This window comes from Podospora anserina, chromosome 1 (genome assembly GCF_000226545.1).
Source record: "Podospora anserina S mat+ genomic DNA chromosome 1, supercontig 1".
NCBI lineage: Eukaryota > Fungi > Ascomycota > Sordariomycetes > Sordariales > Podosporaceae > Podospora > Podospora anserina.
In genome coordinates, this window is record NW_001914859.1 from 1,686,136 (window position 1) to 1,713,198 (window position 27,063).

Here is a 27,063-nt window from a genome sequence, read left to right on the forward strand (position 1 = left end):
TACACCAACTAAGACTGTACGTTAGCAGATCACTACCTCGACCTCTCAAAGAGATTGTCAGGTGCCAAAAGTGGAAACTCAGCCGGACCTCTTTCCAGATCTGATACCTGCTGGATGCTCAGTCCCGCCGCCCCGGCTTGACTTGCATTGGGGCGAGAGGGACTCTGCAAAGAAAACCTGGGAAGCCCCCTCCGGATAAACTCGAGGTCCCCGGAAATCGAGCTACTGATGCAGCCACCAGTGACGGAGCTCGCCCGCCGAGCATTGCGGCACTAGAGCGGAATCGAAGGCCTAGGCGATGCTACTCCTAGCGTAGCAGAATACCAGTTGCCATGAAATCAGAGCTCCTAGGGGGACAACCTAGACATGGGGTTATCGACGAGGGTGAATCCCAGGAGATCTGAGCGTGCAGAACGTTCGGGACAATGTAAGAATCCGGGGAACACTCCAACAAGTCGAGAACCCAAACGGCTGTGACTTATATCGCTCAGGACGCAATACTTGCAGAGAACACAACCCCTTCCCTTCCTTCTGCCGTTCGTCTTGCATCAGGCCGTGTACCAACGGCACATACCACACTCACTGACCCTGACCGACTCTAGAGGTCCGTGGTTTCCCCCGTAAGCGACGCCGGTCCGTCACGGTATATCATGGTAGTCTGCTCCCGCCGATAGCTTCCGCTGTGGACCTTCCCTTCAGGTCGTCTTGATCGTATCAGCGATCACCCTCGACTCGGCATTTCGTTCTTTCACCAGACTACATCACCACACACATACAAGATGTCGGATACCTTTACACCACCAGAGGGTTTAGCACCCGAGATGTATGAATCGCGGGCCGGGGTTGTCATCGCCGTCGTGGCAGTTTGCTTGACGACGGCCACAACTGCCGTAGGGTTGCGGTCCTATTCCCGTGCGACACTGATTCGTCAATTCGGGATGGACGATTGGGCTGCTATTGTAGCCCTTCTTTTGGCGATGGGCAGTGGGATCATGGTCGCTTCAAGTACGTGGGCAGATGTCCGGTTCAAGCCAACATACCTGACTGACCATCATCTTCTTAGATACAATTTATGGACATGGCAAACACATCGCGGTCGTGGACGGGTCTCAGCTGTGGAAATATTTCAGGGTACGTCTGCTCCAAGCCATATTACCTACTTTGGGTAGCAACATGTTCTAACCAACCTTGATAGACATTCTACACCTCCATCGTCCTCTATAACGGGTCATTGACAGCTATCAAAATCACCTTCCTCCTCCAATACTGGCGCATTCTCGGGACACCACAGATGAGAAAGGTGGTGATGTTTGCTGGAATCATTGTTGCCTTGTGGTCCATCTCCCAACTACTCGTCGTCATCTTCACCTGCACGCCCATCGAGAAGTTTTGGCTGCCAGAAACGCCGGGAACTTGCATTCCCAACCTGCCTTTCTGGTATATCAACGCGGCCGGCAACATTGTTACCGATGTTATCGTTTTTGTCGTTCCTTTGCCAGCTCTTAGCAAGCTGAACCTGAAGAAGAACCAAAAGGTCGCATTGATCGGTATCTTTTGCTTGGGTTTCTTTGTGAGTCCCTCTCTCGTCTCACCGCTCTTCTCACATTTTGCTGACCTTTTGGCCACAGACCTGCGCCATCTCCGTTATCCGCATCCAGTACCTCCGCCTCAGCGAGGATGTCACATGGGACAACGTCGCCTCCTCATGCTGGTCCGTCGGTGAGCTCTGCTCCGGCATCACCTGTGCCTGCCTCCCTACTCTCCGCCCTCTAGTCGCCAAGATCTTTCCCTCTATGAACTCGAGCAACGACAGCTACGGCAGCTATCAAAAGTCCTCCGGCCGTGATGGGACGGCCCCAAGCAAGAGCAAGAGATCCCGCAACGAGACAGGGAGCACGAGGAGCATCATCTACCCCGAGGATGTGGAGCTCCAGAGCGATGACAGGTCAGACAAGGAGGTCAGGGTGGACAGGGTGGAGGACCACGCGCAGTATGGGGATGCGGTGAGCAAGCTCAAGCTGGGTCTCAAGCCTTCGGTCACTACGGAGATCAAGGTCGGGACACCTGGGTCGACTTCTTCGAGACCGGTACCGAGTTCGCAGTGGGGTAGGGGGATTGAGGTGAAGCATGATTTGGTTGTTACCAAGGAGGGGTTCTAAGTTTCTTTTGTTTTGTTGTTGTTCTTGTACAAAAAAGGTTTTGCTCTGGTAATAGATGGATGGGATATGTTAGGAACGAGGATTATACCCGGTGGGCTGTGTCAAAGTACACGATGGACCAGTTACGAAATATAAAAAAGTAAAATGAAAAAAAAAACATTTCAGAATACCATCACACTGATAGTGGTAGTTAACCGGTGTAGTTGGTGTTGTAAGCGAACCGTGCCGCTCCCGTTCCCAACAACATTAGCCACATCGGCTTGGAGTGACGCTATTGGGGCGAGTATAGATAGAGTGGCATCCTTCCCGTGGGCCTGTGCCGCAGTTTATTGTGACCCGGTACACGGTCTTGGTGTCGTACTGTGTGGTAGGTCGCTTAGGTAGGTATTCAGGATGGTGTACAGAAACACGAAAAGGTCAAAGCGGCACCCTCATTTATTTCACACGTCATCTAACTCTCCAGAGGTTCCTTCAAAGCCAAAGCACCTAGACCATCGGGAAAGGACCGACTCAAGCTATGAAGTCACTGCCCCTCTAGTCGTACACAACAGAGCCAAAATCTACGCCACCGATCCTCTACAACATCCACTAGAGCCACACACTGCACAGCCTTTTTTTTTCTGGTCATATCATCATTTTCCATTCATCTATAATCGGGCATCTCCCAAAATCCAAACCAGGGTATCGCTTATTCAAAACCATTACTCTCCCCCGATCTAGTACTTGTACCTATCCTCTCCCTCCCTCTTCTGAAACTTATTCAACAACCAATACTGCGCATTCGCCACGATCGACATGAAAAGCGAAGCTGAGCAAAGCGCAACAATAATCGTCCACCCAGTCCTATAAACAGGCGCATCATGCGCTTGGAAGATTTGCGAGCCAGCAATACCAGCAATGTTCGCGCCCATGACAAAGATAGCCATAGTGATGGAGCGCTCGCCGGCAGATCTGGCGTTGAGGGAGAGCCAGGCTCCGTTGACGGCGTCTGAATCATATCTGTCAGTGATATCGACTGGAAATGAGATGGGGGGGTAACATACGCCAATTGGCCATAAAAGCAGTAGCCATAGTCAAGAAACCGAACCGGAGGTCTCTATTAGGGGAGGTGATCAGGAGGCGGTTTCCAAGCTGGAAGACCCAGAGACCCAAGACACCAAGGAACACCATCAGCCCTCTCTTGCTGTACTTATCCGCGAGCCAGCCCCAGAGGAGGTTGAGGACCAAGAGAATCCATGCGCCGATTGTCATCATGGCGTTGGACTGCAGTCTGCCGTAGCCGAAGCCGATGACGAGGGTGGGGGCATAGGCACCCAGGGCATGAGCGGAAGCCATTCCGAGGATGGTGGTGAGGAAGTGAGGGAGGATGCGCCAGTTGGTGAACTGTTGTTTTTGGTTAGTCTTGGTTGCTGGCCCAGGTGAGATTGGCCGGACTTACAGTATCCTTCACTTCACCCCAGCTGACATGTTGTCTAGGCTGGAGCTTGGACGGGTCGTCCTTGAAGACGCGTGCTTGCAGAATCGCAGACTCTCTCTCGGTGAAGTAGCGGAAGCTCTTGCCTGCGATCAAGGATCTTGGGTTGGCTGGGGACTGGGGGAAGAAGGCGATGAAGATGAGGCCGACGACAATGGTAAAGAGGCCTTCGAGAAGGAACAGCCATTGCCACCCAGAGAGACCGGCAATACCTCTCATGTGCAAACTGTAGATAAGGTCAGAAAAGTTTCAAATAAGACGGTCAACATGCCGAACATACATTCCATAAGCAATGAGACCTGAGCAAGCGCCGGCAAAGAGGTTGCCGAGGAAGTAGTAGGAGAACCGCCTCGAAATCTCACTGCGCTTGTACCACCGGGTCATGGTGTAAAGACCGGCAGGAATAAAACCAGCTTCACAGAGACTGTAATATCAAGATTAGTCTCTCTTTCAATGTGGCATATCCCGAGGTAGCAGGGACATACCCAAGAAGCAATCTGGTCGTCAGATATGGCCCCAAGCCCTTCCCCTTGATAAAGGCTTGAAAGGTAGCGACTGCACCCCAGGCAAGAATCTGGCAGCCAATCCATAGGGTTGGGCCAACACGATACAGGATGATGTTGCTGGGAATCTATGACTTGTTAGTCTGAAGCTCAGACATATGGTTGATGGTGACCTACTTCGAGAAGCACGATGCCTGTAGACAGCAGCTGCTGGCCGATGTTGAACTGAAACTGTGTGATTCCCACTTCTTGCATGAAAAAATCCGTCATGGCATTGCCGCTTGATTAAACGTATGTTAGTCATGGTGATAGAAATAAGGGCATGATGGCTCAACTTACATGTTTCCGCGATCTATTTGGAGGGCAAAGAAACCAAGGATCAAGAGAGGCATGATGAGAAAGTCAACCCTGAAAGAGTCAAGTCAACAATGGTTCATGATGTCAGTTCAAGGACATGGAAAGCGTACCTTCGAAGCAGTGCCTTCTCCTCTTCCTCTGTCCAGGTGATTTCTTGTCCATCGTCGTCGGTGAAGCTCTGGCTCACACTGCTCGCTGTCACCTTCTCAAGTTGCTTTTCGTCGGCCATTTTGCGTCGACTGGGTATCACAAACAAAATCAAACAAAAAAGTGAAACAGATAGCGCAAAGGAAAACGCTGAGCACTTGAAAAGGCGCCGAGGAAAGTGATGATCGACTTCTTGCATGCAACGCAACGTCTTGCTACCTATCTATACTCCAAATGTGAATCCATGGCCCAACCGATTCGACATGGGGTTCAAGTTCGATGGAGCATTCTTTTTCACTAAAACTTAGGTACGTCCTCGGCTTTCCTCATGCGCCTAACTTGTTAGCATCTTGAATTTCAGTGAGCTGGAAACACGAAAACGAGCCATTGCAACGAATATCGACCCTGTAATTGAATTCACATGTCGTAAGAAAGCGGTGGTGCAGGCGTGGTGCAGCAAATGTGCAGGGGTTTGCGCCAGTTTGGCGTGCTTGATGCCATCGACATGGAGAGGCACGTCATCTGTCACCATCGTGGGTTTCCACCTTCGGTCTCTTGAAATACCACCAAAACCCCCTCGCTCGGTATACACTCCCGTAACGGCACCGGCCTAGTGCTGCATCATGCATACGAACGGTGTGGGATTGGTTCGGCGTCTGATAATGCCATTTGATGCCTGCATCGTCTCATGGCTCTCTGTCGTCGGCGTTGGGTGACTGAAGGCCTGGACCAGCAGATTGGGACGGCATTTGAATGGCACTCCAAGCCATCATGGAAACCTCGGATTTAAGCGGGCATAATATCGTGATAGCAAAGGATGTCCAAAAGTTGCATCATGGGGAGAATGCCGAAAGCTGGGTGTTTGAGACGATATTTGAAGGGCGAGATGCGTCGTTGGGCATGTTGGACTGATGAAGACTGGAGAACTGAACTGACTTGAGCTGAAGACGACCCCGATCCAAGACTCTAGAACGCACCTTCCTGACCAAAGATATCCACAGTCCACATCAAACTGGGAAGTTTCGGCCGCAAACATGGCCCACCTTGCTGCACGCGCCAATGTTTCCCCGGACTCGGGATTTCCAGTCACCCTCCACCCACACTTCAACCTCAAGATCAAAGATCATGTCCCTCCAGAGCCACCACACAAAGAGCGAACCCCAGCGCCCGACAGAGGTCTCTTTGCCAACCCCGACAAGCCATCGTTGCTCTCGATCCCCGGTATCAAAGTGGTTCCATTGACCGAATCGATTGGAACCGTCCTGGAGAATGTCCAGCTCTCCGCCTTGACACCACAACAGCTCGATGAGCTTGCTCTGCTGGTCAACGAACGCGGTGTGGTCTTCTTCCGCTCTCAAGATCTGACCACTGAAGGTCAGGTCAAACTCTTTGAACACTATGGAGAGCTCGACCGTCACCCGTCTCAGAAAGACACGCGCCATCATGTCATCAGAGGCAGCACCATAGATCACAGGGAGATATTGGCCTACACCCCTTGGCCAAGCGGCGATTTCCATGCCGACACCTCTTTCGAGATCAACCCGCCATCTTACTCGATGCTCAGAATGGAAGAGCACCCGCCTGTTGGTGGTGACACGGCGTGGGTATCGTCTTATGGTCTGTACGATACTCTGTCGGATGCCATGAAGTATGCTCATTGTAGTCACTGCTCCCATATGTCTTTTGTGTCCTGACAAAGCGTAAACAGAAACTTTTTGTCCGGTCTTCACGCCGTTCACACCTCTCGTCTTCAATACGACACCATCCTCGACCTTTGGCAAGTGCCTCCCAACCGGGCCCCAATCGACACCCACCACCCCGCTGTTCGGACTCATCCAGTCACTGGCCTCCGGGCACTGAACGTCAACCCCGGCTTTGTCACGGGCTTCGCCGAGTTGAAGAAATATGAAGGCGATAAGATTTTGGACTTCTTGAACTATCACATCCATTCTGCGGATGACCATTATGTACGATTCAAGTGGGAGGTGGGGAGTGTTGCGTTGTGGGACAACCGAGCCGTGGTTCATCGCGTAATTCCCGGATCGTACGAGACCCCTAGGAGAGGCATTAGAACGACTGTTTTTGGAGAAAAGCGTATGTACTACTGGTGCATTGTGTCGGAGTGTTGATCGAATTGATAGCTGACGTGAACTTGAACAGCATACTTCGATCCGAAGAGCGAGGGAAGGTTGGAGAGACAAAAGAGGCTAAAAACTGAGAAAGAGAACGAAGATAAAGCCAATGGTGTCAATGGAACCAACGGCAATGGGGTCAGCCACTGAGTGGTATTTGTCGATGTGGAAGATACGGGGAAAACACGGGGAATATCCCAGGCATGTGGGTTGGATCATGTTGGTTCCAGACACGGTATATCTCAGGTTTCACAAGCATGCTTTCGATGACGACCACATCCATTTGTTGTGGGAGAGGAATGCGAAATCAAGGTGGCGAATCAGCCAAGGCCCGAATCATTGTCCCCGTGTTTCTGTTGGTATAATGGATTTTTTGAATTATTTCAGTGTTGCAACTAAATAATTGCCATGTTGTCCCTGAACTGCACAATCAGCATCCGGCCACATGAGACAAAACACGAGCCAGAGAAATCCCAGATAGAGCGTTGGGACCCAGCAAACAGTCTAATGGCTCTCACGATGCAGACTACAGGCGTTACCAAGGAAAAACCCTCTCCAAAAAATGGCACCGCAAAAGTAAGTAGATAATAATAATTACGCGTTTTACTGGCTTGCAATGCCGATTATTTTGGGGGGAGGGTGCCAAAAAAGGGAACCTTCCTGTGCCGGAGACAGGTCTTCACTAGGTACCTAGGTACTAGTTGTTTTTGGAGCCCACATCAGTGAGACCAACATCATTATAGTTTTGGTTAATGTGACGATATCTACGTTCGACTGTCTTTGATTGATGTCTCTTTCATTAGATTTTGATGTTTGTATTTGAGCACCATAATCAACCGCGAATAACCACCCAACTGAACTGTTGAAAGAGTGTCTTGACGTCAAGAGGAGGCTTTTCATCAACATGATCAGATCATGAGATATCTACAATATAGAGTTGACGATCCAAAGAATACACTTGGTTTCTGAAACCTGACCCTTGGTAAGTCGTCATGTGTACCTTTGATACTAAACCGACGGCAGCTTCTAGTATATGTAATGCCCGATTCCCACTTCAAAGTCTTACCCTTCATGACTACCAAAGCTACCGGCAAAAAGTCAGAATTGCCACACACATTCTCACGAAACTTCAACGACAAGTCAGCCTTGCCAGATATACTCAACATCCCACAACACTACCTCAAACTACTCACCGACAACGAGCCACCTCCACAAACATGTGCGCGAAGCATTACAAGTGCTGCAATGACCCATCGGGCTGCGCAACCGAGATGTCCGTCACTATCAACAAATGCCCCGCAGCCATAAAGCACGGCAAAGATTGTGGCCCGTGTTTAGGTCAAAAGGTGACGCAGGAGGAGGGTAACTGTGGCAAACACACTTTGCCGAGTGTCATATTGAAGAAGACTTAATCATGAGTGGGTGCTCATGATGAATACTGTGGTCGCAGTGGTGGGACTTGGGCTATGGAAACGGTTCCTGCATGGCAGCTGAGGATCGTTTGCTTGCATTGTTTTGCCCGTGCCATGGGCATTTGTTGATGGAATTACGTATCGTTGATTTATTGGTCATGATGTTGGTGGCCAGGTACCTACCTAGACTTGATATCAGTTGCTAGTTGGAGAAACTCAATACAGCAATAAAACCCCTGGGAGTCACCATACAGCGTCCGTCTACCTCCTCACCTTCACCGTGCTATGCTATGTTGGAAACACCAGGATTGAATGAATAGTTTCATGGTAACGACCCTCTATCGCTTCTATTGTCAAAGAACTGTGCTGTATTTACAGTTACTGCTCTGCCAGCTATTCTCTGTCCTGCCTTGACATTGTCGGTAATTCCTGTGGACCAATATCATAGGTAGCGGGAAGTTCCACGTGATTATTGCCCATACCCGGCATCTCAACAGCAGCCTTGTATGCAGTTGGCATCTCCTTTGAAAACACTCCATACTGGGGCGGCAGTGGACCACCGGCTCCATGATAAGTGCTTGTTTGTTGCGTATAACCGCTCTGTTGCGGATGACCCGCTCCAAATCCAGGTAATTCTGACGCGGGGCCTCCCAATGGCGAAGATTCCGGCAACGAGGAGGCAGCCAGCGCCCTTCGACTCCTCCACCATAAGAAAAATCCAACACCAGCAAGAATGGCGAGTATCGGTATGACCACTGCGATTGCGGCAATAGCTCCGGTACTGAGGCTTGAACCTGCTGGTTCAGCTATTGGCGCGGTGTCCGGGCTTGAAGATGTCTCCAAGGATCCCAATTGACTTGTGGGCGAGGAATTCGTTATTGGAGGGTCTGTGTTTGAGGTTGATTGCGTGTTTAAGGGCGATATGTCGGTCGTCTGGTGTACCATGCGAACACCAAACGCATTGATGCCTTGCGGAGATATGAATGTCTGGGTTTCGGTGGCGGTCACGCCGTTCCTAGATGTGGTGACCGTGACAACGTTGCCTGTCCATTTCGCTTTGAACGTGCAAAAATGGTCCACCCAAGGTGCGGAGAGTACAGCATTAGAAGGAACACAAGACAGAGAGATGTCGCTTCGGTATATTGGGCAGCAGGTCACCGTGGTGATCGTACTGACGCCCTTGGAATCCGAACAAGCACTCCAGTACCCGCTAGGACAAGCGATGCCGGGGGAGAAAAAGGAGGTTGACTCGGTGTCGAATCCTGGAGGAAGGCAGGTAGGGTCGTTATCCATGACCCAAATATTTCCGGGCATGTATATGCCATTGCAAGCAGGAGGTCTCGAGTACGTCGTTGTAAGCGGTTGAAAGGGGAAGGAGGTCATGGCAAGGGTTGCCATCATGACAGATACAGTGAGAGATGGATCCAGGTACGTAAAGGTGAGAGATGGCAGGTGCTGTCAAGAGGATATCACTGAGACCATCGTGAAAAAGCGAAGAAGGATAACAGAGAAATGGAGAAGGTGACGGCGGAATGGTGGAGGCAGTTTGAGCTACCTGATGCTTTATCCCCCCCGGTGATAACATGTCGGAAAGACTGAGCCAAATCTCTCAAGTGCGAGCAACCCGCACTGATCCGGGAGCTGAATTGGGGGCTAAACCATTTCGAGTTTCGTGTAGCAGAAGGTTATTGGAGGTTACGCATCTGTTGGTTGCATTGTGCAACATAGCCAGTTCAGGGGTAGAAGCGCGGAAGCATTGGGTGAAGAAGTCGGGAGCGGCGCAGCAGGCGCAGTCCGAGGCTGATGATCTGGTTACCGGATGTGACACGGAACCAAACATGAAACCATTCAGTAGTGGCTCTCACTGTGGGCAGTGCAGGTTAAAAAAGATATTTTGAAAGCTCTAGGCCTGGTACGGGCGCCTATGCGTAGGGACTGCATCTTGACCAGAGAACAATAAGACAAGCTTCAGCAAAAAGGTTATGAGGCTGCGAGCACGTGGGAGAGCTGCAACCTGCAAAGGCGTTTGATGAGCGTTGCGCAGGACCAAACACATTTCGAGCAACGATGATAAGATAAGAAATCCGATAAAAGATAAGAGTGTCAGAACTCAGCTGCTTGAGCGAGTTGCGGGGAGAAAAGCTGAAGGTGGGGCCTGCCCTCGTCAAAAACCCACAACAGGCCGGCAAGTCACGGGACCGGGTCAAATTTCGACCGTGCACCCACACTTGCACGGCAGCCCTGGGCGAAATTGTTGCAAATTCGCGAAAACCAAAGAGAGAGGCAGCTGGCCCACGACACCACACGTCAACCACACCACATCACGACCCCATCCAGCCGTCAAAATGGTGAACGTCCCCAAGACCAGAAAGACCTTCTGCAAGAGCAAGGAGTGCGGCAAGCACCAGCTCCACAAGGTCACCCAGTACAAGGCCGGCAAGGCTTCGGCCTTCGCTCAGGGAAAGCGCCGTTACGACCGCAAGCAGAGCGGTTACGGTGGTCAGACCAAGCCCGTCTTCCACAAGAAGGCGAAGACCACCAAGAAGATCGTTCTCAGACTGGTGAGATTGCCCGATCGCTGAATCGAGGACGGAGGGATGCTAAAACGGGTGGAATAGGAATGCTCCGCGTGCAAGGCCAAGAAGCAGCTCCCTCTCAAGCGCTGCAAGCACTTCGAGCTTGGGTAAGTTTTTGTTCGCCTTTTTCCTTGACAGCATCACGAATTCGAGAGACTCCTGCGAAACCGACCGGCATGATGAAAACCGATTGTGTGAACCACGAGCTTCCGACTACCCCGCGGCGGCGAATCTGCGACCAGGACCACTCCGAGTACGAACACGCTTCACGACACCATCATACGGAAAGTTTGATCCAACACTCGTCACATATACAATGGGAATTCGATGTTTGGGGTACAAAACGCCGGGGGAATCATATTCAGGTTTTCGAGCTGTTGCGGTCAGCATGACACCGGACGATGGGCAGCGATGATGTTTCGAACCAATCACCTCCGAATATCGGCAACACGATCTCGACATAGACACATCACACCACGAGAATATTTGTGATGCATGTTTCGATCCCCAAAATACTCGACGTCATACGACGTCAAGATATGGAACAGGGTTCTGCGGCAGTCTCTCGAATTTGGTGCACCAGTTGCTGGACCGAACACGTGCTGACAGATTGTGCTATAGTGGTGACAAGAAGACCAAGGGTGCTGCCCTCGTCTTCTAAATGCGCTCCGGCTGGAAATGTGGGTGGTGAAGATTTGAGGACATTGGCTCTGGTTTTCGGGATTTGCCTGCATGGGAATTTGCCGCGCCATGTCGTGGAGCATCACAATATGATTTCGATGTTGACATGGGAATACCGGGCATAGAGGATCATGTACATGGGCATGGGTGGTTTCGGTCGCGGGACAACAAGCAACAATACCATCCTCGGGGCGTTTCGTCTGCGCTTTTTCACGAACACTGCTTCCAGTTTCCTCACACTTCAACGACCGAACAAGCGCCCTTGGTGCAGTGACCGCAACTGTTTTGTACGCATGTTGGGGCTGGTGGCTACGACGAATGTGAGGTTGGGCGGGAACTGGGCATCCCGTTAGCCAAGAAAACGGGCCAATGTCTTTTTGAAGCTGAATAAATTAAGTGGACGCACCAAACCTACTCCAACCATCGTTTCCCACTCCCATTCTTGCTGTGTATCCAGAGCCCCCGAACGCCGTAGAAGAACAGGTTTCCCTTCGCTGCAGTCTTGAGCGCTCAGTTCGTATGATCCATTACAGATTTAATATGAGAATTAACCACCACATTCCAGTATAGGACCAAACAAATGACCCGATTTAAGGACTCGGTTGCGCGGCATCTGATTGGAAGCATGTCGAGCGGCTAGACGCGATACAGCTTGGATTCTCACCGCACTCCCTGATGGTGATGCCGCCTGGGTGTGGTTGCACTCATGGCCAGCAACGCTCAACAGCGTTTTGGTCCTCACCAATCCCGACCTGACAAACAAGCGCAGCGAGTTGCAATAGCTCGAGGGGCCAGTCACAGGGCGGCGCCATCGGCAATGAAGCGAGCTGCTGAGAGGTTGAAACAAGCTTGGTGGACACGCAGTCGGAGAGGCTTAATCTCAGCCGCAGCTGCACACAGTCGGGTCTGGGAGACCTCGCGGGATCCAGGTTGGGTTTGGCTCTCTCTGTGTGCCCAATATGAGGGCACCGATGCCCGGCCACAGAATGGTTCACATGCATGTCCGATCTGCTGCCTTTCCAATGGGCTCCGGAAGAGGGAATATTGACCTGCCTCTCCAAGACCCGAGTCAACACACAACGTTCATAAAACATGATCCTGGAGGACCTGACTGATACAAACCTATTTATCACTCAACAAAGAACCTCAAGATAACACCATTGAGAAGACACCTGACATTACCAGGCCAGGGGACTTCGTCTGTGCCCCGCGCCCACGCCATCAAAAACTATGCAGCAACCCCTTATTACACCAAGAGACGACCGAGCCGCCTATGAGTACAGCATCCAGGCCACGGAAGATTGCAACTATGAACCAAGGAGGACAGAGGAGCAGGTCGCGCCGACATGGCAGCCACCAGCATGGAGACCGACTGACACACCCAACTACAAGCCAAAACCACTGCGATGGCCATTCATCAGCGGTCTTATGGTCCTGCTAGTCGTGGCCATCGCCCTTATCATTTTTGCCGACAAGAGCCTGCCAAACTCAGACACGAGTGCTCGGTTTTTGGGACTACATCCCAATGCTTCGCAACCTGTGCGGCTAGCTCGCGATGTTCTCCCGAACAACACAGCAACCATGACCCCACTCAGTGGCATGACTTCGATGTCACAGAGCACTCTGAGTTTCGAGGAAGAGGTCAGGGTCGCTGTTCAGAGCAGTTCTTCCCCAGAGATTGTGTCTCAGGTGACACCGACGCTTCAGTCGTCTACCGAAACACAGTCTATACCTTCTTCCGGCTCAACGTCCCCGATCTTCATCGTGACAGGCGTCACAGAGACCGAAAGACTGTCTCTCTCAGCTTCAGAAACGATGGATAACAACGCGTTTAGGTTGCCAGATCCTGAAACAAGCAATCCATCAAGCGTTCCGTCAGTCACGATATCTCAAGACACCTCAGCAACTGCCTCTGGTTTATCGTCTGTAACCGGTCCCCCTTCAGAGCCTGTCAGTTCCAGCACCAGTGCGACCAGCGTGAGCGGCATGTCGTTGATACCGATATCTGTCTCCATATCTTATTTTACACGAAACGTTACAGTTCCTGTCACGACAATTCTCTTCACCTCAACATTCACCAGAACTCGAACGTCTTCGTTCAGCAGTGCTTCTACATTTACCACAACATTTGTGACAGATGTGACCGATGTGGCTCCAACCACGGTCATGTCATTCTGGTCATCAGATGGATCAGAAGGCGCAGTCCCTATTTCCACTGGCATGGGCACTGGCGTGAAGCCTACAACAATCGTTTCAGGGGTGACGACGACCGTTGCAGATGTTTCCACGGCGACAGATGTTGTGACGTCTGTTTTTACCAGCACGCTTACCGGAGTGGTGATTCCAAGCGTGGGCCAGGTTACGATCACTTACTTCCAGACTGTCATGCCTGTTCCAGTCACGGAGCCACCTAACCCGGTCAAGGTGACGGGGGTGGAAGTCATTGACGGGACAGTCATTGAGGTTTTTAAAACTCAGGGGCCTGTTGTGGTCGTTGTCCCCACAAACGAAGTCCAAACTAGGGTGGTTGAGCAGGAGATCAGAACTGGTGTCGTTCGGGTCGGCGGGTCTGCCGTGACCAATGTTGTGGTCATCACACCGACCCCTGGCGTCGCCATAGGCCAAGTTACTAATGTCGATGGTGCACCCCGGACCATTCAAGCGGTTGTGGCACCAGTCGAAGTTGGACAGCCGGTAACTTACACAGTCGTTGACAACGTCGGGGGCTCGCTTGTTTCGCAAGTTGTCGTTACTACACCCGCTGGGCCGCCTTATCAACCGGTTTCATACACTGTTGTCCGCGAGCAAGGAGGATCTCTTGTGACTCAAGTCGTAGTAATCACACCAACAGGCCCTCCAGGCCAGCCGATAACCTATACCGCCATTAACATGGAAGGAGGAACCCCGGTGACCCAAGTCGTCGTCACCACACCTTCCGTTGACGGCCCTTTCGTGCCCATCACCTACCTCGTCACAACCAACATAGGCGGCACCCCAACCGTCGTCACCATAACCCCCGCCCCAACAACCTTTGTCACCACCATCGACGGCACAACCATAACCCGCGTGACAACCCCCCCAGTGACGAGCTTCACCACAACCATAGACGGCACCCTCACCACCCTAACCCTAACCACCACCCCAACCAACACCTCCCCCATCACCCTCATCCTCGCCACGACCTCTCGCGAGACCCTAAGCACCTTCACCAGCACCATCCCCCCCACCACCTTTCTCACCACCATCTCCGGCTCCCTGAGGACAATAACCTCCACCCCCTCCCCCACCACCTCCCTCTCAACCCGCCTCCCCACAACCCTAACCTACACCTCAACCACAACCCCAACCCCCTCCTCCCCATCCGAATCCCTCGTCCCCCAAACAAGGGTAATCTTCTGGTCCGAAACCGACATCTTCCTCGGCACCTTCCTCCCCGCCCTCCTCGCCATTGCCATCGTGATTCCCCTCCGCATCATAGACCTAAACGCAAAACTCTACCAACCCTTCCAGTCCCTTACCCTCCCCACTGGCAGTCTGGGTGCTAACACCCTACTGGTCCAATACTCTGGCGTCCTGTCGTTTGTTACGCCAGTCATCACCCTCTTGCAGGCTAAACACCCTGTCCCATTCGTGACAACGCTCATGGTCGGTTGTGGGAGTTTGATGGTCCCTTTTGCGACTGAGGCTATCGGGCTGAAGCTTCATGGGGATTGTTATCTCAACACTGCGAGTAAGAACTGCGGTCCGGCGCTGGGGGTGAACAGGACGGCGGGGTATGTTCTTGTTGGCCTGATGGTTGTCGTGGTTGTTTTGCTAGGGGTGGTGATGTGGTTCACGAACTGGGGACGGAAAGGGGTCACGGGGGTGAGGGCGAATCCGTGGAATTTGGCTGGGATGGGGTCGCTCCTGGGGGGGGTGAGGAGTGATTTGGGACGCGGGCATGGCAAAAAGATGAGGTATAAACGGTATGGAATGGGGTGGTATCGGAATCAGGATGGGAGGGAGGATTACGGAATGATAGTGTTGGATGAGGCTGGTCAGGGGTTGCAGCAGCAGCAATATCCTACCTCTGAGAGTGAGAGTGACGACATGGATGGGAGTGATGCGGTAGCTGATTTGAAAACGGGGGTGTCGGGGAGTCATTTACCTTTTATGACGTTAAGGATACCGTGGAGGGTCGGGCTGATTCTATTTCAACTTGCCGTCTTCATTTTCATCATCTATTACCATGCCTACTACCGCGGCGGGATCAAGGACAATGGCAAGCTCTGGACGTTTATGAACGCCAACACCTTTGGGGTGAGGTTCTTGTCGGCGATTATTGGGGTGATAGTAGCGTTTTGTTGGCAGTCCTTCTTTCTGAGTAAGTCCCCCTTTCTCATCTCCATCCAAAAGAGAATCGTGTTCACTAACAATCAAATCAAAAGGCGTGAGCACCATGACCCCCTTCCAACTAATGGCTCTCTCAACCCAACCGGCCTCGCGCTCCATCCTCTTCTCGCCGAACACGAACCCCTTTTCGGGGCTCTACTCCGCCATCAGAAACAGACACATGTTCCTGCTCGCGGTCTCAATAGCTGCGATCATGTCAGAGTTCTTGCCGGTGCTGCTCTCCAACGTCCCCTTCAGCCTCTACCAAACCTCCGCCGCGGCGACCGCCTGCGCGGTTCTTTCATGTCTCTTCTTGGCAGTGATGCTCGCCGTGCTCGGCTGGTCGTTCTGGATCCAATACCCCCCGATGCCCGCTGACCCGAGGTCCATCGCGGGGATGATGTACTACCTCTCCCAGTCACCCACCCTGCTGGCAGATTTGGAGGGGATATCCTCCATGGACGGGGCCGCAAGGCGCAAACGAATAGAAGAGAACGGTGGGAGATACTACTACGGGGTGCTGCCTGTTTCTGTGGGGAATGGGTTATGGGAGTCTCAGGACAGGAGAAGGCTAGGGGTGGAGGTGGAGACGGGAGGAGGTAGTGGTAGTAGTGGGTACGAGCCTGAGGACGGAACAACCCCGGCTTTTGCTGCGATGGACGGGCCAGCTATGACGGAAACGGCTCGCCGAGGCGAATACCATGCCGTTGATGGCAGTGGTGATGGTGGCAGTGGTGAGTTGAGGCATGATCGGAGCTTCATGAGTCAGAACACGGCGTATCAGGGACATCGGATTGATGAACAGCCTGCGATGTATGGTTGAGTTTGCCCCGAACTTGACCGACAGTTCGTTATTGAGGAAGGAATGCCGGGAATCCTTTTACCAACAACATCCCACACGCACGTGAACACTCGGGATACGGATATCGAGGCTCGGATCAGTGTACTCGGACTAGAATCAGCTGAGTGAGAGCCTGGCCAAAAAAAAATGCTGGCTTGCTGTTGCTGCTGCTGCTGTTTGTTCGGCCGAACACAACAAAAAAAACCGACATGGGGGACATCTTCTACACAACAGGCAGGTACAACTCTAGTCACTCCGCATCATTTTGTTGGTACGAGATTTCTTTTTCGACTGATGAGTGAGGTCAGCACCGTTTCTCTTGGCCCCGTTTTGTGGTCTTTTTTGTCATCAGCGCAGGGTTGCGTTGCATGCGGCTCAGTTGCGTTAAGATGACGCCAATACGGAGTCCCAAACCAGGGGAAATCGATAGCGCGCGAGGCTTGGGGAAGTTCTCGAAGGCAAATAGCTTACAGATGTTCCCAATACTACTAGTAGCGAGGCAATTGCCTAGGAACAAGTTCCTTGCATCTCGTTTTCAGTCTGAAAAGGCTTTTATAGATGTGAATGGCATGGTGGCATGGTGGTTGTAGAGAATAAGATGTGAGGTCACTCGGCAACAGCTCCCCAAAACTTTGGATCGGACAGAAGCGAGCGAGAGCGGAACCGGGCGCAGGGTGAGGTGGCGGTGGAAGTGGAATCATATTGCTGGGTAGTGGACCCTTTTCTCACGGGGTTCTCACGAGGGCTTGGTAGGGCAGAGCGACCTGGACATATTTGCAGGCTAAGACCGAGGCTGCTAAAAGACTATCAGCGATAAATCTCGAACGTTTTCAAGATGTCCAATCTGCTTCAATTGCTTCTCAACCAGCTTCTCAATCTCAGCACTATCCTTTTAGCTCTCGTGACAGTGTCTTGTCTTGATGAATCCTATTTTTGTCGTCCACAGCGTCGGGATTTTTTTCTGGACGGTTTCTGGTTTCCGGGTAAACTTGGCAACTTGGCAACTTGGCAAGCTTCGCGGGACGAGGATGATCGACCAGCAGGCGCGACCCTGGGAGTTGGACCTGTTGTCGTGATATTGAACTCTTGGCAAGCTATCTTCCAAGCAGGCAGCGCAAACACATGGCCCGACATGGTTCTGATGTGGGGGTTTGAGGACGTTAGGCATCTTGGGGTCATCTCGATACGAGAAGGACAAGCAAATAAACCCCTCTTTAGCAGGTGCGGGTTTGAGAATAAAGTCCAGGGAACCCATGGTGGGTTTATAGCGCACACACATAGTGTCCGTGTACCACGGGAATTGTTCTTCAAACAGCAAAGGCCAAAAAGGGGAAATAAAGTTTGACATGTCTTGATCTTGTGCGATGTTACATGCTTCACGCTGCCAGGCTGGCCGACTGACTTCAATATCTCGTATGTGAGAAAAAAAGAAAGAGAAGAAAAGAAGAAGGGTCCAAGGGAAAGCAAGATTGTCAGCGGAGCTGATCTGCAGGATGCACGCCATGCAGTAAAATATTGACAGTGTGCAGCATCTTCTTCACCTTGTGCCCGGGCGAGGGACAAATCAGGAGCAAAGTTCTGTCTCATTGAGACACACGAGGTTGGGTTTGACGGTACGTGAGCCTCGAGATGGATAACACAACATCCAATTTTGCCATGTTTTCCATCAGTTTAGTCTACTGTGGCTACCTGTGGCGCCCCCTCCACAACTTCAATCGCTAACACGCGGGGTTGGGTGTGTGACGTAGGGCCGGTTTTTCGGGTGTGATGGGATGGAAGGAAAATTAGAAGGAAGGGAGAAGAGACAGACACAGGGAACGCCGTGCCAGCCACGCCCTTTTGGCTTTTTCTAGACATTGCTCCGAATCATATCCCGCACCCGATGCCGTCCCGGTCGAAAAGCAGCCGCATTTTTCTTCTTTTGTTTGTGAACAATTTACCGTCCTTGCAGCCAGGGCGGCATTGCATCGCATCACATCCAGCCATGGGAAAACGGTTCCCATCTCGCATTTATCACTGAGGCCAGGCCGAAGGATACGAACATGACAACAGTTACGTTCAATACGAACTTCCACCGCTACTACCAAGCTGACCTGCTGCTTGCTCATTGGACAAAATTTACGAACAGGCAGTTGGTGGTGAGTAATATCAGAGGATACTAACGGTCATGATATGCACCTCTTCGGCGACTATGCCGCATGTTGCCCCGGCCGTTGGTTTTCAACTGTAAGATCTAGCTCCGAGTCGGGTATAACTGGAGACAATGAGGTGCCGCAACCGCCCTTCCAACCGTTGCACTCACGTCAGAACCTTGGAAGTCCGTAAGGCAGAACACTGCGAAAAGAGCAGCATTGATCTTTTGATATTCGGGGAAATGGCATGCGGCGTCCGCCCGGGCCAACGGTATCGGCCACGTCCGGTGCTTGTCTCCAGAAATAATTGTTCACGTGTAGTCCTCACCGAGTATTTGTGCGACCAGAGGAGATCACGTCGAGCACTGAGGTGTGGTTCCTGTGCGTTTGCCGAGGGAGCCGCAAGTGTTGGCTCTAGTAGGGATCCCAACTGTCGATGTCTTGGTGTTTCTCTCCGTTTTTAGACCTTGTGGTCTTGGCTTGTTTCTGCACTAGCGCCGTCCATGTGCTCCGTCTTGGAATACTCCGTTTATGTGGAACAAGTGGACTGACCCCTTGGAGTGACCCTCTCTTGATCCTTACTGTGCTGGGGAAGAAAAAAAAGGCGAGAAGCACCATGAGTTGGCACTGGACTGAGTGGACCGTTTTCGTGACTGTCCTCAGACCCCATCGGTGACCGTCCGGATCTTGGGGTATCCCCATGCGCCGCCATCCTATTCCCGTTACTCATTTCATGGAGTCTCAAGCGGGATCAGGGGTGTTGTCTTGAAGATATAAGAAAGATGGCGGCCCTTACCTCGTCCTACCCCAATCCACCTTCATCATCAGCCCTTGCCTCTCCCCGTCTGCTTGGAAGGTCTTGAGACAGTATATACTGTTGTTGTTGTCACTATCCATTCTTCACGACTTCACGAGACCATCGACAATATGATCAACGTACCAGTGACCCTCCTCTCGCTGTCGGCGGTAGCCACGGCTGCTGCTTTGGCCGATGCCAACTCCCAGTCTACCAGCCCTAACCCAAGCCCACGACAACATGCCAGAGATACACTCCAGAAGCGTGCCAACTGCGGTGCTGGCATTGGAAACTGCCCTTCCGGTCAATGCTGCTCTCAATACGGCTGGTGTGGCGTCACCTCTGAACATTGCGGAACTGGTTGCCAAAGCGGCTTTGGAACCTGTACAGGTGGTGGAGGTGGAAACAATGAAGAAACTCTGTCGACTCCTCGGCCAAAATTTGGAAGCATCCCCTATGGTAAGCCCCTCTCTGAGATAATTTGAAAACATGAAAACAAGATGACTTACACTTTTCAAAGGCGTCACCATCACCAACTGCAACGCCGCGGGCACCATCGCCCTCACGTTCGACGATGGCCCCTTCCTCTACACCAACCAGCTCCTTGACCTCCTCGCCCAGCAGCAAGTCAAGGCCACCTTCTTCACCAACGGCCTCAACTGGGGAGACGCAACCCAAGCACCATACCCCGATGTCCTGCGCCGCATTGTAAACGACGGCCACCAGCTCGGCTCCCACACCTACAACCACCCAGACCTCAACACCCTCACCACCGCCGCCCGCAGAAGCAACATGGCGCAAAACGAAAAGATCTTCAAGGACGCCCTCGGCGGGTACTTCCCCACCTACATGCGCCCTCCTTACGGCAGCTGCACCGGCCAGTGCCTCACCGACCTGGGCGACCTCGGCTATCACGTCATCAACTGGAACATCGACACCCTCGACTACCAAGGCAACATCCCCAACAGCCAAAACATCTTCAACAGCGCCGTCAGCACCAACGCCGCGGCCAACAAGTACATCGCCCTCGCCCACGACGTCCACCAGGCGACCGTTCAGCAGCTTGCCCTGGGTTTGATCCAGACCGCCAAGAACAGGGGCTACCGTCTGGTGACTGTCGGCGAGTGCCTTGGTGATGCTCCCGTCAACTGGTATCGTGATGCCACGACTGGCAATGCTCGCACCGGCGGCGGTGGTGGCAGCGGCGGCAACCCCAACCCCGGCCCCATCACCTCGACTAATGGTCTCTGCGGCAGCACAAACGGCAATATGAACTGCCTCAACTCTGGGTTCGGCAACTGCTGCTCTCAATGGGGCTTCTGCGGCTCTACCGCTGAGTACTGCGGTGCCAACTGCCAGCGGGCCTTTGGAAATTGCAATTAGCTGAGATAAGAGTATATATATGTCCGCGGGGACAATGGGGTTTTCAATGGGTTTTCAACGGGTTTTCAACGGGGTTTTCAGTTAATAAATAATGCTCCTTACATCATGTCCACAAAGTGATGTTGAGCTGTGTGTGCCGAGATAGTGGCGTTCGATTATTGATCCTGAAAGAAACCAATGAAAACAACAGACAAGTTGAAGGCTGATGCTTGTTCAACCGTAGATAAGGGGGGGGACTTAACGGTTGGCCCAGATGTGGTAGAAAAGATGAGCTTCCTTGGCGTGGTTGCCTCCGGACGCTGCCATGTTTTGTGTGATTTTGTGATCGTGTCAAAGGACAGCTTTCAAGAGCTGTAAAGGGGGTGGATGTTTCTCATCCAATGGAACACAAATAAGAATGCGGTTGCTAACCGAGCAAGAAGCTTAGACGCCACGAGAAAGGTTTAATGCAGTGTGCCTGATGGGGGCGTCATTTCTTGGTTCGAACTACACAATCAGTCAGCACCTTTCATAGTTTCCACTGGTGGAACTGACTTATACAAACGAGAGCGCCACGCTTACCTCATTTTCCATATTGCTTACCTGCTGCTTCAGCCTCACCGACGTCATTTGACACTGGGTCCAATCGGCAGGAATTCAAGCCATTTGTACTTTGTAATACCAATCAGCCGAGAGTCTAGTATATTCATTGGGTCCGTAGGCGGACAATAAGGGGTTGCGTGGTCACACCGTCATACTATCTCGCAGAGGTATTAGTTCTCGCCTTTGTCCATGTCCAAGTCGAATATCCCAGAGTCTTTTTCGAGCATCATCTTGAAAGTCTCAGGCGCTAGGGACTGACTCACCATGACATATGTAAGTTTGACTTCCACGTGGTTGCTCCCATCTATAATAAGACCGAGGTTACTGACGTAGGCCAGCAATCCAGTGCCCACTTGCCAATACCCAACCGCGAGCGCAACGAAGGCGGCGAGCTAGAGGTTGTGCCATCTCATTGGTATCCTCAAAGACCCATATCCGCTGTACCATATTCCTGGCGTCGAGAGTGGCAGCCACAGGAACAATGGCAAGGATACGGCGAAACGGAAGACGACAAGCCCAGCGAATACTCTCAGAGTCGGTACGACCGGAGTAAGAGTGTTTACGAGCCAAAAAAGCAAGCAGCTCGGCACATGCCAAGACGAAAGATTTGCGGCCTGAACCTTTCGATATTCTTGCTTTCATGTGCTGTGGCCTTATTGTTTGTGGGCGTTGCTGTTGCTGCGGCATTGTTGGGGTCCAAAGTTGCCAAGCTTGAAGCCACAATGCCACCAGAAACAACACAACAAGCGCGATCTGATGTTGAGTCAAACAAAAATGATGTGACGGGGGGGGTTGTCTCAAATGACACCCGTGTGGATGACTTTTTGACGACAAATACCATCTCTGATGGCGAAGAAAGGGGCCACTCCATCACAGGCAGAAGCGTCAATGCCTCCGTCCAAAAGACGACTGCCAGTACAGCCAAAAGTACGACGGTCAGTGTCAGCACCCGCACGACTGAAAGCACGAGTCAAGAGGCAACCAAAGCAACTGAGGCCGGAACTAGTGTTCTTGTCAGCGAAACTCGATCCGCCCAGGCGAGTACAATGCCGTCCACGGCAGGAGAAGTGATCAAGGCTCAGCAAACACCATCGAGAACCATAAGCGCTGTCATCGCGACTGAAACCACCATGATGAAGAAGCGAATTGCTGGGTGGAGCTATGTCGGGTGCTTTGAAGATTCCGGGGACCGCATTTTGATGGGTGATTTCAAGCAACGGAACGATATGACAAATAGCCTCTGCGCCAACATCTGTACCGACCAGAGATACAAGTATTTTGGAACAGAATTCCACCACCGTATGTTTCAACCTCCTTGAGTCCCTGATGAACTCGAGCATTCTGGCTAACAAGGCAATAGAATGCATGTGTGGTGAATCAGTTTCCAGAATGATACCAGCAGACGACTGGCGCTGTGATAGGGAATGCGGGGGAAATCCTGTTGATGAGGTGTTTGAGCCGTGCGGTGGTGAATGGTTCACAAGTTTGTGGGAAAGACAATGACCTGGATGGGTGATGCTGGGTTCAGATTGAGCGGTCGAGAGCTGATGCTTTCGGTAAGGTTGTAAGGGAAATAAACTTTAACACCACTTGTTTCAAATTTCAATAAGTATTAAAGCACGGTCCTCCATACTGCAGTTCTTGTGGTTGCCCTTTGGTGTGACCATGCAGCTCCTTCCCAATCATACAGGTAACAACAATGCTATGGCTTTGAGCCATATCCAGTGGATCAGAAAAGCAGATCAAACAGCTTTGCTCTCCTATCCATAACTAGAGAGCTTTCTAACTTTGGGTTGGAATCGCCCCATGAAAAGACGCCCGCAAAATTATTGCTCGCTTTGGCCATTTCGGTCATGTCGTCATTATTCGTTATGTGGTTCCTCTTCCCTTGCTCCTTCTTCATTCGCACCCCACTTTCTCTCTCTCAGCAAACAGACCAGTCTGTCAGCCACAGACAAGATAATTGTCTTCTACTTGCCCCAAAGTCCAATCTGTAGAGCACACCCAGCACACCCAGCACCTCGCCCCCTTCATCTGATGTCCTAATTCTCCCCAGTATCAACCACCCCATAGTAGTCCCCACCCTTGAAATCCTCACTGTTTCCAGTTATCGGCGACGTCATCGTCGGCGTCGTCATTGCCGTCGTCGTCGTCGTTATTATCGTCCCAGGTGTACTGAGCCCCCAGCACTTATACTCCCCCACTACTCCCACCACTCACACTACTCCCCCCATAATCAAGCCCCCCTTGACCACCCCCTATCATCCCAACCTCCATTATCCTTCCCGTCGTCGGTGGTGGCCCCCCATCAACCCAGAATAAACCTGCCGCGCCGCATGAGCCAAATAAGCCTGGATCAACGGACAGTCACAATCCGCGTGCTTCAACACCTCATTCTTCAAGTTATACACCTCGTCCTTCAATTGTCCCACGCTGGTCAATAAGCTCTTTCTCCGACTGCTAATCTCTTGCTCTTCTGCCTCTAGCTGGGCGGCGGCGGCCTGGGTCTTGACTCTGTACCGGATCGCGGCTTGTCGGTTGCGGAAGCGGAGGTTGGTCCCTTCAGCGGTGCTGTTGTTGTTGTCATTGGCTCCAGAGACGGAGCCTCGTGGTCGTTTTTTGGGTTGTTGTTCTTGTTGTTGTTTTGTACCATCGTCGCCAGTTTCGGTGGGGTGGGAGACGCCAGTTGGTGTTTGTTTGCCGGGGTAGGAAGATGAGAATGCTAGGCTTCCAGCGGTTGTGGGGATTGTGGCCGGGGAGAGGATGCTGCTGGGAGCACTGGTGGAGCTTAGGGTTAAGAGCTGGCCTGGGGGAAAGTTCACGTCGTGTTTAGGTGGGCGGCCTCGCCGGCGTTTCGGGGGCACAACGAGTGTAAAATCCTGTCTGCGAGTCAAGCTTGTGGAGTGGGCGGCGGGTGTTGTTATTACTGCTGCTGGTGATGGGTGCGTCTCCGGTATTGGGGCTCCTATGTTGTCGTAGTCATGATCGATTGTGAGCCCGTGGTTGGACTGCTGTGCGTTGGGTACCAATCCGTGTTGATGTTGAAGACAGTAAGGTGCCGGCGGGGGGACTGAATTCAGATTCAATTGAGGTTGATCGACGGGTCCAGTCAAAGAGTACGCCGGCTCATTTTGGGCGTGAAGGTAAGAAGCGTCAAACGTATTTTGGCGTTTTACAGGGTCGGCGGTATTGGAATAATCAGAAAAGAAGCTCGGCGGGTTATCGGGGGAATGCTGTGCTGTTGGGTAAACGACGCTGCTTTGAGAGGCATGCGGTGGAAGCCAAAAAGGCGGCGCAGCTGGGTGAGAAGAGCTCTGTTCCTGGTCTAACTCTATCTTTGTGTTGAAGACATGGGAGAGTTCAGACGTTGCCCAATTTAGCGGTCCGTGGTTCTGGTAGAGCGCGACGGGAGCGTTATCCAGCCCATCGAAGGTGCCGGGAGCGTTATCCAATCCATTGAAGGTGTCGCTAAGGGCGGATGGCCAGTTATCCCAGTGGTGTCCATCATAGCTTATGCCACTTTGTGGGATTCCGCTCGTGGGAAAGGCGGGTGCTGTGGATGAGAAGCCGTCGCCCTGAGAAACGCCGGCGGATAAGGAAAGAACCGAAGGAGTCCCTGAAGTATTGAGGCCCTCTTGGCCGTCGTTCATTGGACTTGGGGTCAATGGAGGTGTGGTATATATTGGGTGGCAGCCTGAACCCGCCACTTTGGTCTGGCCAGGTTGCTCCGACATCGGTTTCGAGGTGCCAGGCCAGCACCTAACAGCTCGACTTGAATACCGAGTCAGCGGGCGCTTTGAAGCGGACGAGAAGTGGTATACCGCGCGAGTGCGCGCCTGGTCAAGGCCCAAGGATCAACAAGTCGTGGGCCAAGGAACGGAGCCGAACTGAATTTCTTGGATGAGACTGGAACCAGAGAGGGGTGCATAGGTAGACAAGCAATGACAGGCGGTTGATGATAGGTCTCGGCGGCAACACTTGCCCCAGCAAGTGGAGAGGAGTTTGGGGTTATCACGGACTGGACATGGCTGGACTCCCATACATATGAGTGCACTGTCATCAGCCGACTAGATACCATTCCTGGTCGTTGTGGCATTGCATAAGTCAAGACATTTCTCAAGTACTATTGAGATGGACTCTACATATTGCCGCCATGCCGGGTGCAACTCATCGAAGGCGAGGCTCGTCATCATAAGCCCCCCTGTGGCTTGACCGATTTCAGATAAAGGGGTTGCATTGGTCAGTCCAAGATGACACTACAGACCTTGTCTTCTTTGTGTCGTGTGGCTGCGAGGGTGAGAACTGAGAACAGCCAACCAGCTCTCACGGCAGGGACGGCTGACCAATGGGAGATTCTGGAAGCAATCCCTCCAATGGACTGAAGGGGTGCCCTGGGCGGTCCACCAATTGGATGTTCACCCCCGCACGCCCGGCAATGAACACTTTTGAACTGCAGTGGGGGTCTCTGTCGGTCCGTTGGTGGACAAGAACTCTCACTCACCACAAGATGATACCAATCCAGGTTTACTAGGTACATGAATACAATGTGGCACCTCCGAGAAGAATCTGGGAGGTTCTCACCCTTTTATATCGACTTATTTTGTAAGAGTCGGATACGTAGCTAGCAAGATCGCAACCGCGATCTGCTTGGGAATGACACGGACAGCACAGATCATCCCGCGTGCTTTAACTTTAAATGCCATGGCTCGTTACGTGAGTCAGCGGGCATTGGCAGTGCTCCCTTGGCAGGCGCTGTCGTCGTCCGGAGCATTTCTCCAACGTGGAGCCAGAGGCGAGCGCTCGATACTGTTTGTCATGTGAAGCTCAATTCGAGACCGGTACTCAAATGTTTTTCCTACTTTGCCAGTGTGAAAATATTGTACGTTTCGCCAAGCAGCTGTGGCCAGGGAGAGATCACCTCAAAGGCGGGGTTGATGCAGACGAGGGGAGAAGATCCCTCGGGCCATACATCTGACAGAATCTTTTTTTTTCACTCTAAGCTCTAGGCTCATGTACATACGTTGTTTCCTTCCATACCAGACGTATCGGCCTTGGACACGTCTTTGTATTCTCCTTTGGTACCGTGGTATCCAAGCCCTTAATAACCATGAATTAACACATTGTGGTTGAAGAAAAAGTGCCTCTTATCTGTTGCCCGTCGAGATTGAGCTCTGTACATCGAGCCCACGGAGATATCCGGCCCCTACATGCAACGACTCAAAAGATAGCAGGTTGTTTCAGGGGTTTGGACCCTGATTTATGGCCGATCAGGAAATTAACCCCGATCAGCCAATTGGAAACCTCACCCATCATCCGATGAGGTGAGCCAGTCTCGAGCCAGTTAAGCAAAACAGTCGATGAAGAGGCAAGTCACTTGATTACTCAGCACCCCCTCGCTAGGAATGCAACCTGCCCAATTTCTATGCTACAACAAAGCCGCAAATGACGCCATCAGTGGCATTCCTGGATCAGGAGAATCAACACCTCACGGCAGGGCCTTGAACCCTGAGCCTTGAC

The 27,063-nt window shown here is 52.0% G+C and overlaps 8 protein-coding genes across 8 annotated transcripts; 5 read left to right on the forward strand and 3 right to left on the reverse strand.

Annotated features, from left to right (window-relative positions):
* Positions 1-1,291: 1,291 nt before the first annotated feature.
* PODANS_1_4720 (uncharacterized protein) lies at positions 1,292-2,159 on the forward strand (the record flags this gene model as incomplete). Its single annotated transcript, XM_001912639.1, has 2 exons — positions 1,292-1,570; positions 1,629-2,159. 2 exons carry the CDS (start codon positions 1,292-1,294, stop codon positions 2,157-2,159), a joined length of 810 nt encoding a protein of 269 aa, XP_001912674.1.
* Positions 2,160-2,875: 716 nt separating this feature from the next.
* Positions 2,876-4,528, reverse strand: PODANS_1_4730 (uncharacterized protein; the record flags this gene model as incomplete). The annotated part of the gene is made up of 7 exons (XM_001912640.1): positions 2,876-3,147; positions 3,203-3,542; positions 3,598-3,859; positions 3,914-4,057; positions 4,119-4,264; positions 4,314-4,416; positions 4,476-4,528. The coding sequence occupies 7 exons, from the start codon at positions 4,526-4,528 to the stop codon at positions 2,876-2,878; spliced, it is 1,320 nt and encodes a 439-aa protein (XP_001912675.1).
* Positions 4,529-5,674: 1,146 nt separating this feature from the next.
* On the forward strand, positions 5,675-6,769 carry PODANS_1_4740 (uncharacterized protein; the record flags this gene model as incomplete). The annotated part of the gene is made up of 2 exons (XM_001912641.1): positions 5,675-6,299; positions 6,480-6,769. 2 exons carry the CDS (start codon positions 5,675-5,677, stop codon positions 6,767-6,769), a joined length of 915 nt encoding a protein of 304 aa, XP_001912676.1.
* Positions 6,770-8,577: 1,808 nt separating this feature from the next.
* Positions 8,578-9,585, reverse strand: PODANS_1_4750 (uncharacterized protein; the record flags this gene model as incomplete). Its single annotated transcript, XM_001912642.1, has 1 exon — positions 8,578-9,585. The coding sequence occupies one exon, from the start codon at positions 9,583-9,585 to the stop codon at positions 8,578-8,580; it is 1,008 nt and encodes a 335-aa protein (XP_001912677.1).
* Positions 9,586-10,217: 632 nt separating this feature from the next.
* PODANS_1_4760 (uncharacterized protein) lies at positions 10,218-11,421 on the forward strand (the record flags this gene model as incomplete). Its single annotated transcript, XM_001912643.1, has 3 exons — positions 10,218-10,745; positions 10,803-10,867; positions 11,382-11,421. Coding segments are annotated over 3 exons (633 nt in total), but the record flags the coding sequence as incomplete, so codon positions are not given.
* A 1,250-nt stretch (positions 11,422-12,671) lies between these two features.
* Positions 12,672-16,635, forward strand: PODANS_1_4770 (uncharacterized protein; the record flags this gene model as incomplete). Its single annotated transcript, XM_001912644.1, has 2 exons — positions 12,672-15,804; positions 15,869-16,635. The coding sequence occupies 2 exons, from the start codon at positions 12,672-12,674 to the stop codon at positions 16,633-16,635; spliced, it is 3,900 nt and encodes a 1,299-aa protein (XP_001912679.1).
* A 3,077-nt stretch (positions 16,636-19,712) lies between these two features.
* Positions 19,713-20,964, forward strand: PODANS_1_4780 (uncharacterized protein; the record flags this gene model as incomplete). The annotated part of the gene is made up of 2 exons (XM_001912645.1): positions 19,713-20,040; positions 20,102-20,964. The coding sequence occupies 2 exons, from the start codon at positions 19,713-19,715 to the stop codon at positions 20,962-20,964; spliced, it is 1,191 nt and encodes a 396-aa protein (XP_001912680.1).
* Positions 20,965-23,822: 2,858 nt separating this feature from the next.
* On the reverse strand, positions 23,823-25,280 carry PODANS_1_4790 (uncharacterized protein; the record flags this gene model as incomplete). The annotated part of the gene is made up of 1 exon (XM_001912646.1): positions 23,823-25,280. One exon carries the CDS (start codon positions 25,278-25,280, stop codon positions 23,823-23,825), a length of 1,458 nt encoding a protein of 485 aa, XP_001912681.1.
* Positions 25,281-27,063: the final 1,783 nt, after the last annotated feature.